At 36.0% G+C, this 16,133-nt stretch overlaps 1 protein-coding gene across 5 annotated transcripts in view; it reads left to right on the top strand.

The window, feature by feature from the left end:
• LOC102804157 (uncharacterized) overlaps positions 1–16,133 on the top strand; it is a 196,507-nt gene that overhangs the window by 156,103 nt on the left and 24,271 nt on the right. For all 5 annotated transcript variants that reach the window (XM_085506846.1, XM_085506843.1, XM_085506845.1 and 2 more), the window contains 5 exons: positions 3,703–3,789; positions 7,131–7,334; positions 10,428–10,607; positions 14,089–14,301; positions 14,654–14,773. In XM_085506846.1, the coding sequence (XP_085362972.1) occupies positions 3,703–3,789; positions 7,131–7,334; positions 10,428–10,607; positions 14,089–14,301; positions 14,654–14,773 (804 nt within the window). The remainder of the gene's footprint in view (positions 1–3,702; positions 3,790–7,130; positions 7,335–10,427; positions 10,608–14,088; positions 14,302–14,653; positions 14,774–16,133) is intronic.

Below are 16,133 nucleotides of genomic sequence, written 5' to 3'. Positions count from 1 at the left end.
CTAATAGTCCTAGTCTGTGTCTATCCAATAACTGGCATTCATCTAATAGTCCTAGCCTGTGTCTAGCCAATAACTGGCATTCATCTAATAGTCCTAGCCTGTGTCTAGCCAATAACTGGCATTCATCTAATAGTCCTAGTCTGTGTCTATCCAATAACTGGCATTCATCTAATAGTCCTAGCCTGTGTCCAGCCAATTACTGGCATTCATCTCATAGTCCTCGCCTGTGTCTAGCCAATAACTGCCATTCATCTCATAGTCCTAGCCTGTGTTTAGCCAGAATACAACTGAACTCGGCCAAATTTCAACTCGGCCAGGAAAAAAATGCACAACTTGGCCAGTTGTGAATGTCGAGGTGTAAACTGGTCATTGGTCAACAATTGTCACCTTCTTTCACGTCTGTTGCCGTGGCGGCATTTAATTCCAGATGTTATATGCTCCACAACACACCCAGTGACACATCCGTTTCACTGACCTTTTTGACTAACTCCCGTGACTATTTTGTTGTCGATTTCAACAACGCAAGTTTACAAACACACACACACAAACACTACTGGTTATCCGGCATGTTGTTGATTTCAACATTGGCTAAACATTGTCGATTTCAGTGACGCAAATTTTTTTTTCAAAGGAAAATAATTACATCGGAATCACAGACATCACATCGGCGACCGTCTATTTTTTTTTACATTTTACTGTGATATGACAAAAGACACAGCGCTGGCTGTTGCGTCACTGAAATCGACAACCCTTTTTTTATTAACAAAGCAGGATAAGCATCACTGAAATCGACACCCTTTGACGCCCGTACATTTTTTATATTTTATTGTGATATAATAATAATAATTTTATTCAACACGAAAATCTACTACAGAGAGTAATTTTATGGTTGTAAAACAAGAACAGAAATAATACTTCACACAACTAATATCACAAATAGCACATTAAACATAAGCTAATGTTATTGTTTAGTACAAAGCAAGACGGAAGTACAGTATATGACTCTGACAGTCTGTAATACAGCGCTCGATGTTGCATCATTGACACCCTTTGACAAACCCATTAACACATATGCTGGCCGAGTACGGTCAGTGGCCGTGATCGGGCACTGGCCGAGTAGAAATCTGGCCGAGTTCGGTGGTCACCTTTAGCCAATAACTGGTATTCATCTAATAGTCCTAGCCTGTGTCTAGCCAATTACTGGCATTCATCTAATAGTCCTAGCCTGTGTCTAGCCAATAACTGCCATTCATCTCATAGTCCTAGCCTGTGTTTAGCCAATAACTGGTATTCATCTCATAGTCCTAGCCTGTGTCTAGCCAATTACTGGCATTCATCTCATAGTCCTTGCCTGTGTCTAGCCAATAACTGGCATTCATCTCATAGTCCGAGCCTGTGTCTAGCCAATAACTGGCATTCATCTCATGTCTAGCCAGTAACTAAAGTTCAGCTAACAGCTCTCTCCTCTGTCTAACCATTACTGTATAATACTTTATTTTCTCTTGGAATTAATTTCCCTATTTTGAAATAAAATCTAGTGAATATACCTTTTTTTTCCTATATTTACATTCAACTTGTGAAAAATCAGTGAAAATAAATTCCATCCATTTCAGCGAAGATTAATTCACAGTACATGTATGTTTTTTGATTATTGTTTTTTATATTTAGTTTATTACTATGTAGATGTCTATAATGCCTGTTTCTTTTTTGTTTATTTGTACTACCTTTTCATATTTCATAAAGCACTGCTGATATTAATTAATTTCTGTTATTGCCTGTTAAAATTTTAACAAAACCAATGCTCCCACACCAAAAATACGGTTTTGTAGAATGTGTATGTTTTTAAATCAGGGATAGTCATTTTAGGGGATAGTGTTACATTCAGCTCAATACCCATATTTCTTCACAATTGAAGGTTTTGGTTGAACACAACACTATCCTTATAAAGGACTATTTGATTATATGTAAGCTAAAAGAGGAAGATCACACAGAAAATGTCACAAGTTCTTGTCAATTCATGTTTAACATTCTATATTCAGTCATACTTACCTTGCCTTCTGTGGCATTACTTGATCATGACCCCCATATTGAAAATTTTATCTTTATTTTTGCCTGATTCCAGTCTGTAAAGTTGATGCAATGTGCCACCTAAGGCATCCTAAAGCCGATTTAGTTGAAAAATTTTTTGACTAGCCTTTTATATGTCAAAATTTTTAGTTGTTCTAGAAGTCTTTAAGAAGTATTATTTCAAAGGATGAATGCTCTTAGAAAAGAACAGAAAGCTTTTATACCATCTTTGGTGGTCAACTATTTCAGTATAGCCATTTTTCCAGTGGTGTATGTCTTGAGCGCATGCACATGCTGCCAAACTGCTTTAAGTGCGGGTGACCATCTTGTTATAATTGTCTCAGAACTGGAAATTCAATATTTTTTAAAAGACTATTGATCTAAATATTCTGTCCTGAATTTGCAAAATTTGCAAAAAAGGTCCTGGGTCCATGGGCTAATAATAAGCTCAAGATCCTCTTGTTAAAGCAAAATTACTGGTTTAGAAATCCCCGCATTTTGAGAGTACCCTGTAACTTTTTTTAGTCAACGTTCAGGATTGACCTTCATGCTTGTGTACATGTCCGCCTCCATCTCAGAGATCTCAATTTTTAATGGTTAAAATGCATCAAAATCAAACATTTCTGCCATTCCAGGCCTGGATCATACGTGGACAACTTTTGTTGAAATGTAGTGCATATACCGAACATAAATGCATGTTTAAAGCAGAGTATTGTCTTTCCTACTTTTTTTTAGAGTTGTATGGTATTTTAGGTTGTTTTTCTCCTACTAAGGATTTAGAATCAACTGTTTTTTTTTTTTTTGGGGGGGGGTTCTGAGCTCCAAAACCTGCCCCAAGATGTGCTTTTATAAGCTGCCTAAGAGTTTCATTTGATATTTTACTATCAATTTGGTATTTGGACGGCTGAACATAATAAAAAAATTCACTTTAATATAAGTGATATGATTTTATATAGTGAAGCTGTACTTAGCTTATCCCGCAACCTATCGTCACTTAATCTTTTGCAGCTTTAGTCTGTTTAGAACTAATCCTGCAAAATTCTGTCCTGGCTTTGATTGGGAGTGCTTTCGTTCATCTAAACAATTTGTTGAGGCAAAATAAAGGTACTATATCCAGTGTTGGGCATGATTGAGTAATGACCAAAAATTTCAATCAATATCTTCCTATTGATTGGTTGTAAGGTAAGGATGACTTTTGCCTAATACCGTTCTTTCATCAATTCAAACTATCATTGACAATTTCTAGATCTAAGACAAGCTATATGTACATGTATGTCACTTCCTTCTGATTTGATGAAGTACAAGCATATTGAGTACCCAGTAAATGTAAATTAGCACAAGATTTCCCTTGTTACATGTCAATGACCTCAAGGCATTTCATACATATACTTTGTGTACTATGTTTTGAAATGCATCTCTGTTACCCACAAACTTTTGCTTGCTTTGTTTAGACATTTAACCACTAAGTTGGTTAGTAAAACTGTTCATTTCATGAGGTCATTTGAAAGCAACAACTCAAATTTTTCTGAAAGTTAGATAATATATTTTGATTTGTTTGATAGTGCAATGATTTTGTTACCATGGAGTTCAAATAACAAAAAACACATTCTTATGTAACTGTTATGTTTGTAACAGGCTCCGGAAGATGAAAGCCAGCCCAGTACTGAAGTGGATCTTTTTATTTCTACTGAGAGAGTCAAAGTATTGAATGCTGAGACTGAGGTAAGCTCTGCTTGTTATTCCTTTTTCTGATGCAGTCCGAAAACGGGGACTTATGTTTTGACCCTTCTGCGTCTGTCCATCCATCCGTTAGTCCGTGCGTGCGTGCGTGCGTGCGTGCGTGCGTGCGTGCTTGTGGAACAATCACAATCAAACTTCACACATACATCATCCGTACATGACATTATACATATGCACATCAATTTGTTTCACGATCTGATTCAATATGGCCGAATGACAGCCATTTTTGTACTGAAATTAAGCATTTCTCGGCTGTTCACAGATGGAATTTGTTCAAACTTGGCATATACATTGGACATTATAGGACCTTCATGCACATCATTTTGTTTTTCAGATAAGATTCAAAATAGCCGAGTGGCGGCCATTTTGTTTTAATAAATGTGATTCCTCGTGCCTTATTCTGACTTGCTTTGACTGATTATGTTCAAATTTGTAATATTCATTATACATCATGTCATAGATATACAGATATATTGGTTTGACAATCCTATTAAAAATTACTGAATGGTGCCCATTTTTGTGCTAAAAAACCATCAATTATCAAGCATTTCTGGCATTTATGGATCGATTTTGTTCAAACTTGGTACATACGTGAGACATTGGGCCATTCCAGTTTATATCTGCACCCACCTGTTGATGAGGTCGGATTTCCAGCACTGTATGATGGGGAAAATACCCCGGAATTCCAACTGTATATGGAGAAACAGAATCTGGAAATCCAGACAAGTGTGGAAAAAGAAATCCTGGAAATCCAGGCAGTTATGGCTACTAAATAAAATATGGCCTAGTTTATCTCGCCACATACCGGTTGATGAGGTTGGATTTCCAACAGTATGACTAAAAAAACTTGGAATTCTGACTGTATATGGTAAAAAAATTGGGCCAGTATGAAATAGTTATAACTGAAATTAGATAAGGATGGTGGCACGAATGAGCTCATCAATACCGTGAATCAGGACTAGTTTGGGTTTCCATTGTCAAATATAAAATTTTATGAGCATATGAGAGTTATATTTGGAAATCCTACTCTGTATGGTGGCACAAAGGAACTCATCAACATCAAGTAGGAACTATAGTTTTGGATTTCCATCACTGAATGTTGATTTGGAAATAAAACTTTGTATGACTTATACACCCATGGAAATTATACCCTGTATGAAGTAAACACACAAGCTCATCAACAGGGGGGTGCAGATATAAACTGGAATGGCCCATTATGGGTTCCTGATGCATGTCATTTTATTTTTCAGATTGAATTCGAAATGGCTGACTGGCGGCCATTTTATTTTAATGAATGGGCTTCTAGACCCACATCTCCGACTTGTTTTGACTGACTATATTCAAATTTTAAATATTCAATCATCATACATCATGTCATAGATAAACAGATATATTGGTTTGACAATCCTTTTCAAAATGGCCGAATGGTTGTCATTTTTGTGCTAAAAAATCATCAAATATCAAGCATTTCTGGCATTTATGGATGGATTTTGTTCAAACTTGTTGTATTTGATTCGGTATTTGATTTGGCTCAATGTGGGTTATACCAGTGTCCTGTACAGGGTATACCAGTGTCCTGTACAGGGTATACCAGTGTTCTGTACAGGGTATACCAGTGTTCTTCACAGGGTATAGCAGTGTTCTGCACAGAGTATACCAGTGTTCTTTACAGAGTATACCAGTGCTCTGTACAGAGTATAACAGTGTTCTGTGCAGGGCATACCAGTGTTCTGTACAGGGTCTACCAGTTTCCTGTACAGGGTATACCAGTGTTCTGTACAGGGTATACCAGTTTCCTGTACAAGGTATACCAGTGTTCTGTACAGGGTATACCAGTGTTCTGTACAGGGTCTACCAGTTTCCTGTACAGGGTATAGCAGTGTTCTGTACAGGGTATACCAGTTTCCTGTACAAGGTATACCAGTGTCCTGTACATGGTCTACCAGTGTCCTGTACAGGGTATACCAGTTTCCTGTACAGGGTATACAGTGTCCTGTACAGGGTCTACCAGTGTTCTGTACAGGGTATACCAGTGTTCTGTACAGGGTCTACCAGTTTCCTGTACAGGGTATACCAGTTTCCTGTACAGGGTATACCAGTGTCCTGTACAGGGTATACCAGTTTCCTGTACAGGGTCTACCAGTGTCCTGTACAGGGTATACAGTGTTCTGTACAGGGTCTACCAGTTTCCTGTACAGGGTATACCAGTTTCCTGTACAGGGTATACCAGTGTTCTTTACAGGGTATACAACATGTACATGTAGCTGGAATAATATATATACACTGTATATATATATATATATATATATTATCCAAAACATTTAATGCTTAGGTGTGTATGGATTGATGCATATTAAGGTAGAGATGCAGTTTACTGACGGGTATTTTAATTAGTTAATTAGGAAACCAAGTTGACCTCCCTTGTCCACAAAACTATATATTTTCGGAAAGCTTATTGTATGAATTTTAAAGTTTTGTTAGTATTTTATTTTTATGGACACTGTAGTTTGAAATATGCACAAAAATGTGCTTTTTTGGTCAAAAGTGATTTAAAAAAAATTAGCTTCTAAACCATGCTTCTGTTTCCTGTCAAAATTGGTTTATGTGTACATCTGTTTACTATGAAAAAAACGCCGTCTTGAAAACTGTCTACCAGTTGTCAATTTTGTAGGGCAGCAGCTCAAATTTCACTACTTCAAGTTTATGCATAAATTAACACCCAGGCAAGTTGTCTGTACGATTGCTTAACACTATTCAACTAAAAACAATGCCCCGACGGCGTTTTGAAGATAAACACATTGTCAATCATTTGTGAAAATTTCAAAACAAAAGGTCAAAGCGTCTAGAAGCTATTTTTTTTTAAAGTTCTGAAATGTGCACTAAAAAGAAGCTGAGATAATTGCTAATTTGCATAACAATTCATTCAGTAAGAAGTATGCTAATGCTCATAATTAAAATGGCTGTTACAGTTTCAAATTTAAATGTATTATCGTTTTGTAAAAAGTTAAATACAGTGCATAATATGGAGATCCCGTCATTTCTTTTTTCACCATGTTTCTTTTTTATTATTTATGTACAGCCTTGCTAAATCTTGCTATGCATTCAAAAAATAGAATGTTTGCACCTGTTATCTATATTTTAAAATCGTTTTTTGAGTATGTTTCACTATTCACAATTCTACAAAATTTCAACAGTCTATAGCCAAGACTTTTTGGATAATAAAAAGCAAAAAAAAAAAAAAAAAATTCACTCCAAAGTGCCCACGAACCTGCATCTCTACCTTAAATTAAGCCAAACAAAGCCTTGTTTTCTTGTCATTTCAGGAAACTATGATGGACCATCCTCTTAAGAGTATTTCCTACATAGCAGACATCGGTAATGTACTTGTTATAATGGCAAGGCGTCGTTCTACTGCTACGACTTTGGAAGATGCCATGGAGGAAAGTGGAATTGCCATGGGTGATCAAGTCAGTTCACTCCCTATGGGACCAAAAAAAGTCATATGTCATGTTTTTGACACAGAAGACGTAAGTACTTTGTGGACCATGTGAAGCTGTCCTTGGTCTCTTACTATAATCACAAATTTTAGTTTTAACTGTTGATGAACTTGAGACGGTTACATCAGCCTAGCCTTTGATTCAAAATGGCGCTAAATCGTGAGTGTCATGCGTTAAATTGCAGAGTGATTTCCTGTATCTGTTACACGTTTTCGAATCTATCTTATCATCGTCTGACGAGAGTTATGAGATCGAGGAATATGATGACAACGAGAGATGTCACGATTTTGTTTTACAGTGCCAGGGACAAAGTGGCCCATACAGGTTTGAACCTGCAAGAAAATACGCCATGTGGGTGATCGTGTACCTCCCCAAAATGACCATGACGATTCAGGCACCCGGTTAAGGCACAGGCACAGAGTTTGAACATCGTGACCGAAAATCTTAACGTTGTTATTTTTATTAAACTCCACCTGAACAATGTATCAATAATGTTGGAAAATCTGCACTCTAAAATGTAAATTTGTGTGCGTCCGGTAGGACGCGAATACCTACAACTGCAAGATCGAAACAAATGAAATTGTACTGATAAATGATTCGGGCGTAAATGATACGTACTGATAAATGATTCGGGCACTGCAGATAACGTTATGAGGAGAAGGTCCATTCCAATATTTCCTAGTGTTCTTGACGGCTTTGGTCCACTGATGCCGTAAATTCGAATTATTGTTGTCCCCCCCCCCCCCCAAGGAGAAGACAAGCCGAAGGACCATAAAAGCATAATATTACACGTCTTTGTGTATTTGTCAATTTTGCATATATTTGGTATATATATGTTCGTATATATCTAGAAAAATCTCGTCTTTCGTTAATAATTTCATTTGTTTGAAACCGTGTCCCAATAATTTGTTTGGAATATCGATCCCCGTTGGTTTCTCCAAACGGTCCCGACGTCCGCCATTCAACACAATCAGCATTTATTTATAGCAATTCACCGGGATCATGTTCCGTAATTTGCTGTAAAACTAAATAATGAAACAAGTACTATTTATTATATATTTTTTTACCTCTCGAAACTACAACAGTGCGTAGAGTTATTGCAGTGGAATAGTCGCCTTGAAATCGATGGAACTTCAACTATCCATTTCTTACCTTGAAATAAAAAAAAATCGAAGAGCATCGGGGGATATATTATTAACCAGTCTTGCCAATCGCTAGCTTTATTTTATTCGAATTCATAAAATTCATGAGTTTTTCGACATTTGTTGGCAACTTCCGCGCTAAAAATGGATGAAAATGTGGATGTGGTTCTCTCGCAAAGTTCTGTCGATAATACGGACAAATATGGTTCTGTGACCCAGGTCGTGCCCCGATCAGGTGACTCTCATCCAATCAATGATGTTGTAACAAAGCATATTTGACGCAAATTGAAGGGTCGTCGTACCATCCAATCTCCGGCGTCGATTCACTAAGCTTTTTTGCGCTGTGACAGGCTTCACATTATTCACTGAAAAAACATCGGCATATTTTGACCATGGAGCTCCATGTTTTGACAAACGGATGGGATTTGACCTCAGTTCAAAAAAAGAAAAAAAAACAGGGCTGAGATACAAATCAGTTTTATGAGTTGGGAAATAAGATAAACCAGACAAGGCTGGGGTCGACGATCAGTATCGAAGGACTTCCGTGTGAATCATAATTTTCAAATTGTTCATTGGCTGGTCACCAAATACATCCATGCTGATCGTGACTTAATTTTGAAAATTGGATGTCAAATTTTATCAAAGACCGACGCCATCACAACCATAGGTGGGAATGTACGCACTTGTTTTGGAACTTTGTATCAAGATGACTGGCGACAACGCCGACGCACCAGGCTGCGTACGTGGGTTTTGCATGTATTAATAGTCCGGGCATGGGATCGGTTCTCTTACCAGCAAATAAAATGAGTGAAAAAAGGTAATTTTATAACAAGAACAGTTTCATTTCGTAAATAGCAAATTTTGTTGTATCCGAACGACGATTGCATCGTGTGATTTAAATTTATCACAATTTTCCTTGCAGCCAATACGACACTCGTCACCTTGCCGATTGTAATTTACTTCACAAAGTTGTTGGTGCCCAATACTCGCAACACTAAAATAATTCAACAAGATATCTTTTTAGTAAAATGTCATTTTACTCTTGATTATTTTATTCCCCTTACCGCCTTGAATTTCAAATCGATTATATATCGAACTTCTTTACATGTGTTTTCCTTTACTGTGTGAAAATAATGAGGTCATACTCATGTCACAATACTTTGAAGCTGATGCCATGTTGATGCCATAAGACTGCGAACCTGAGGCCACGATGATGCCACAAAATAAGAGAGGCGAACACAGCTTCAATTTTCAATGACGCGAAGCTGATGCCACAATGATGCGATGCTGGGGCGACAATGAAGCCATGCGTAGGCGACAATGATGCCACAAAGGCCAAAGCTTTCGCGAGAACTGTACTGTATGCTGGTTTACTAAACGCTTGCGTATGGAAAATGGTTAACAATCTTGTCTGCTAGCAATCTCCTGCTTTATGGTCCCGTTGGTGGCGCCATTTCGGCAACACTCGTAATGCCGAAAAAACTCGAAGGTGACGGGAGAGGGGGACGTGGCCCGGTTTTGGAATATCATTGACTGTTTACCCAATTTATATACCATTTTCACTTGATTTTTTTTCGTAATGTTGTTTATAAATATTTTTTGCACACAAAAAAGTCAATTGGCCCAATTCAGTTACACTTTAATAATTAATGTGGCAAAAATATGGAATGGATATGGAAACAAAACACAGAAATAGTTTTACCTATTATTAGTAAAATGCAGTGGATGTGGTCTTTTCCTGCCAGGTGATTGAATTACTGGTGGAAAATAAACAATAATTAGGAGGTCAACAAATTTTATGGAAGAATATGTAAATTATTGTCATTGAACACTCCATAGAATACATCCACAAATTTTGAAACTAAGTGTTGTATCAGTGTTGCAAAATATTGCTGGGATTAATTGGTAGTCTGTATGTTAATGTTGAACCCTGGTATTTGAGATAAACACATTGACAAATATCTTGTACCTTTGTTCGCAGGCACAGCTTATTGCACAATCTATTGGGCAAGCATTTTCCATTGCTTATCTGAGGTTTTTGAAAGAAAATGGAATAGATGATCCAAGTGTTGCTGAAATGGACTATAGTGAAGTACTGAATTCACAAGAGATTTATGGAGATGATCTTATGTTATTTTCTAAAAAAGAATGTGAAAAAGAGGTAAGATATGATGCATGGTGATTCTCAGATAAAGTAACCTTTCTGGTCAACGCCAATTAGGATTAATGCAAGGGTGTGCTTAGAAGAATGCATAGTACATATGCAATACATTTGAGATTGAGACACTAAGGGTGTCAATAAGGAAACCATTCATAAGTTTTCCAAATATTTTAGCTCATGGGGCTGTGGATCCACTGAGCTATACCGATGGATGTCTGGATGGATGTGGATAATGATTTTTCAAAAACTACTGAACTGTTTAACCACATTTTTAGCTTCGCTGTCGACTTTGATATCTTTAATTCTCTAATTTTGGTGAATATTTTGGTAATTTTTGGTAAAAAGTGATATTTTCGACATTTTGTTAAAAACCGCAAGTCCAATTGCTTTGATATTACATACATAGCTACTACATGTGGTTCTCTCTCAGATTTGTTTATTTTGTGATGGTATCTTCAATTCTCTAATTGTGATGAATATTTTTGTAGTTTTTGGTAAAAAGTGATATTTTCGACTTATTGTATAAAACCGCGAGTCCAATTGCTTTGATATTACATATATAGGTACTACATGTGGACCTCTCTCAGATTTATTCATTTCGTGATGATATCTTTAATTATCTAATTTAAGTGAATATTTTTGTAAGTTTTGGTAAAAAGTGATATTTTCGACTTCTCGTTGCTTGTTGTGTTGTGTAGCTGCCTTTATGGATGCAGATGGAAATTTGTTCATGAGAAGTCAATTTCCATAGCCATAGCAACAACCATACAAACTGTGATTTAAAACATTGTGGTAACAATAACCATGGCAAATCACTGATCTATCTCCGTATAGAACATTATCAACTTTGTTTTGAGGAAGACACTCTGCAAAGGCAGCAGAGCTATTTAATCCATGAGGTCACTTGTTTTTTAGTAAGGGGTAAATCCTTAAAAACACTGAAAGGTAGAAATATTGTGCAAATTAAAGCTGCTAGCAGCGTCACAGGGTCCGAGCTGTCAGACAAAATCGTATTTTTCTTGTAAGCATGTTATATGCAAAATATGAAGATGATTGGTTTGAGCATTCATGAGAAACAAATGCCCTAACTTTTGGTAAATTTTGCATAAAATCCAAGATGGCGGCCAAACCACGTGACTGATCTGAAATCTTTTTAAGCTTTCTGAAAGAGTTCAATTTAGAAATACCATGCTGCAATATAGAAGATAATCACATAATGTGGCATGAGGAAAAAACTACTTCCTGTTCAGAAGAAATCCGAAATGGTGGCCAAACCATGGACTAGGCATAATAAATTAAGGAAATTTAAATGTGCTTCATATATAGAAGCTAAATACTATATATGAGAGCATTTTACTTGGTGGTTCTGAAGAAGAAGATTTTCAAGTGTTTTAGAAAAAAGATGGCGGAAAAAGTCACGTGACCGCTAAAGTGTTTATTGCTGATATCTATTGCTCATGAGTTGTACTATATGCCATAAAAAAATTAGATCACTGAGACCTTCACAAAGTGGTCAAATAGCCACTTCCGGTTTATTTTTAATCCAATATGGCTGCCAATCAAATTTCTGCCAATCAAAATTCTGAAAGTCAGGTGCACCAGTTCACATTAGGGGCTATCAATATAGAGCACTTTCTGACCATTCTGTTCAGCGGTTTGCTCAAACGGCTTGCCGAAAAAAGTTACCGAAGAAGAGGAAGAAAGAAAGAAGAAAAAAGCTTGGCCACTAATTATTTTTTCCCTTCCCCTAGTTTTGAGATTCATATATATTTAACGAACAGCTAATTCAATACAACTGAATATATATAGCCTAGAAATAACGCTAGACCTGATAAGGTTTTGGTGAGAATCCACTAAATTTATATCTAGAAATTTATCATTAATGGTCATCAAGTCTTTTATTTATTTGTTCAACATATTCTTGTCTATGGTGAGTACAGTAATTTTCATATGACAAGATTTGTATTTGATTGTTGTGTACAAAGCACACAAATGGAAGTCATTGCAGTTTTAAATTTGTTCATCTTTGTGGGTATTTATGGATATCTGTATATGTGTGCCAGGTCTACCAATATGTCAAGAACCAATTATTAGATTTCATTGATGTTTTATGGTAATGCACAGATTTCAGTGGAAATCTGTGTATGTTACTAAGATATAATTATAGTGCTATAACTATAATTTATAACACTACAAAACGATTAGAAAACACAGTCCGAAAACAGGGACTTATGTTTTGATCTCTGTGTGTCCGTCCGTCCATGCTTACATGCGTGTGTGCCCGGACCAATTGCAATCAAACTCCACACATACATCATACATGACATTATACATATGCACATCAATTTGTTTCACGATCTGATTCAAGATGGCTGAATGGCAGCCATTTTTGTTATGAAAAATCATCAAAATTAACCATTTATCGGCTGTTTACAGATGGATTTTGGTATATACATTGGACATTATAGAACCTTGATGCACATCATTTTGTTATTCAGATAAGATTCAAAATGGCCGACTGGCATGCTTGTCTGATTATGTTCAAATTTTAAATATTCATATACAGATATATTGGTTTGGTGATTCTATTAAAAATAGAAAAAATAGACGAATGGTGGCCACTTTTTGTACTTAAAAAGCATCAAATATCAAGCATTTCTGGCATTTATGGATGGATTTTGTTCAAACTTTGGTATATACATTGGACCTTGATGCATGTCATTTTATTTTTCAAATTGGATTCAAAACGGCTTACTGGCGCTCATTTTGTTTTAACGAATTAGCTTCTAGAGCCATATCTCTGACATGCTTGACTGATTATGTTTTTAACTTTTATATATTCATTATACATCATGTTATAGATATATACATGTATTCAAAATGGCTGATTTTGTTTTAATTCATGCTGTTCCAGAGCAATATTTCTCAATATGGACAAGTACTCATTTGACGATCAGATACAAATGTCAATCATTTGAATGTTAAACAATCATCATAATCTATTCCTATATTACTATAAACAAAACTATATATCTTAAATTCGATAACTAATGGGGACTGTACCAGGCATGGCTTGTGTTTTAATGAATGTTGTTCTAGAGCCGTATCTCTGACATGATTTGACCTACAATTTTATATATTCTTTCTACATCATGTTATCAATATACAGATGTATTCGAAATGGACGACTAGTGGCTATTTTGTTTTAATTAATGCTGTTCAACAGAATATCTCTCAATAAGGACAAGTACTGACTGAATGTCAATCATTTCAGTGTTAAAAAATCATCATAATCAAGCATTAGCTTCTGGATCCATATCTCTGACATGTTTATGTTTGAACTATATCACTATAAACAAAACTTTATATCTTAAGTTTGATAACTAACGAGGACTGTGTCATGCATGGCTTGTATTTTATGGGATCACACAGGTTAGCCACTGTACATGTATGTAATGTGGCTATCATTTATGTCTTACAGATACTGATAGAGAAAGAGCGTGGTGAAATAATGGGTATTGTAATAGTGGAGTCTGGTTGGGGCTCATTAATACCCACAGTGGTTATAGCCAACATGTCACCATTTGGTGCTGCTGCCAGAAGTGGCAAATTAAACATAGGTGATCAGATTATGACTATTAATGGTGTTAGTTGTGTTGGTTTACCATTAGCAACAGTCCAACAACATATCAAGGTAGGTAATATAACCATCAGACTTGAGATATATGGCATTTTGGAGACCATGTTTTATATTTTAGGTTAAAATAGATGTTTGATTACTTCTCAAAAACTACATGCCTGATATACTTTTATACCAACCTGTACCTTGTGTGTTTCTTACTAAAATTTGTTGCTTTCTTGACAATATATTTGTTTTTGTTATTTATTTATTTGGAAACACAGTGAAAATTATCTATTCAAATTTATTTTATGTTAATTTTTTGAATGTGTTTCAATGAAAAAGTACACACTAGTATTGCGATATGGACAATAATACATATCACAATACTTTCATTCAATTGTATAATAATGTAACTTTGTTGCAGTCTTTGAAAACACAGTGTTTAGTAAAGTTTAATGTAGTCTCCTGTCCGCCTGTTACTCAAGTTATAATTAAAAGACCAGATATTAAATATCAGTTAGGATTTAGTGTGCAGAATGGCACGGTAAGTAATTAATCACGAATGTTTCATTTGTCACAATCTTGAAATGGATTTTTATTACCTTACCTATATCAGATGATGGGAAAGGTATATGAGGGAAAATGTCTGTCATCATTTGTTCTATTCAGACATATAGTTTGAAACAGGGACTTGTGGTTTAGTTTATGTTAAAAAGTACAAGTTTGATTGTTTTGATATTATACATATGGGTACCTCAGGTGGACTGATCTCAGATTTGTTCATTTTGTGATGATATTTTCACTTAATTGAAATGTGTGTTGCTGATAGCATATATATCTTTCGAAGTTTTTTAGTCCCTGTTCGGATGCAGTCCGAAAATTGGTACTTATGTTTCGACTTTGTGTGTCCGTGCTCACGTATACATATGCACATCAATTTGTTTCTCGATCTGATTCAAGATGGCCAAATGGTGGTCATTTTTGTGCTTAAAAAATCATCAAAATCAAGCATTTCTGGTGATCCAGAACTGGATCTTGGCGTTTATGGATGGACTTTGTTCAAACTTGGTACATACATGTACGTTGGACTTTATGGAACCTTGATGGACGTCATTTTATTGCCTTGCCCGGAGTGTAGTGTAAACGAAAGGGAAGGTATAGTAAGGGGAAGATTTTGGCGTCGTCATCGTTGTTGTTGCCATGACTTGTGGGTGCGATAATTTTTACATGATCAATTTTAAATTTATATGTTATAAACAAACATGCAAAGATGGCCAAGTTCGATGTTTGTGCATTTTGCTTGCATAATTAATGAGAAATGGCTACTGATTGGTTATTTTTTGTGGGCGCATTAACTCAAGTAATTAGCCCCCGCCGAATCTGTGATCTGTGTATTAATTTGGGTCGTGTCTGTGCATCCGTGTGTGCACATTTTCATGTTACCAGCTTTTTCTCACACGTGTGTGATCCAATTCAGTTCAGAGTTGGTACAGAGACAGGAATTGATGGTGCTATTATGCACATCAAGTTATTTTTTCGATTCTTCAAAGTTTCACTGTGTTTTTCTTTGATTTTTAACATTTTTCCTTCAAAACTGCTGGAAAATCCAACTTTTCCCGAAATTACCCGAGTTTAATCCGAGTTTTGATGACGCAAACGCAGTTCTCGTCTCGGTGGAAATCAGTCGTTTTTGTGTGAGGATATTGTATCCCGGAATTGTATCTTTATTTGCGCAACGCTTATATGGACAAAATTGTGTCTCGTCAATTTCAAAGGTAAGAAACTGTTCTTGTTATGGTATTTATACACTTTGTATTATCGTTTGTGTCTCGGATTTGGTGATCGTGAGAAACTATTGCTAACCTGGCGAGAGTTTCGCCAGAATAACTGCCTTTCTATTATTG

This window comes from Saccoglossus kowalevskii, chromosome 13 (assembly GCF_978046115.1).
Source record: "Saccoglossus kowalevskii chromosome 13, keSacKowa6.1, whole genome shotgun sequence".
Lineage (NCBI taxonomy): Eukaryota > Metazoa > Hemichordata > Enteropneusta > Harrimaniidae > Saccoglossus > Saccoglossus kowalevskii.
This window is presented reverse-complemented; position numbering and strand designations above follow the sequence as displayed.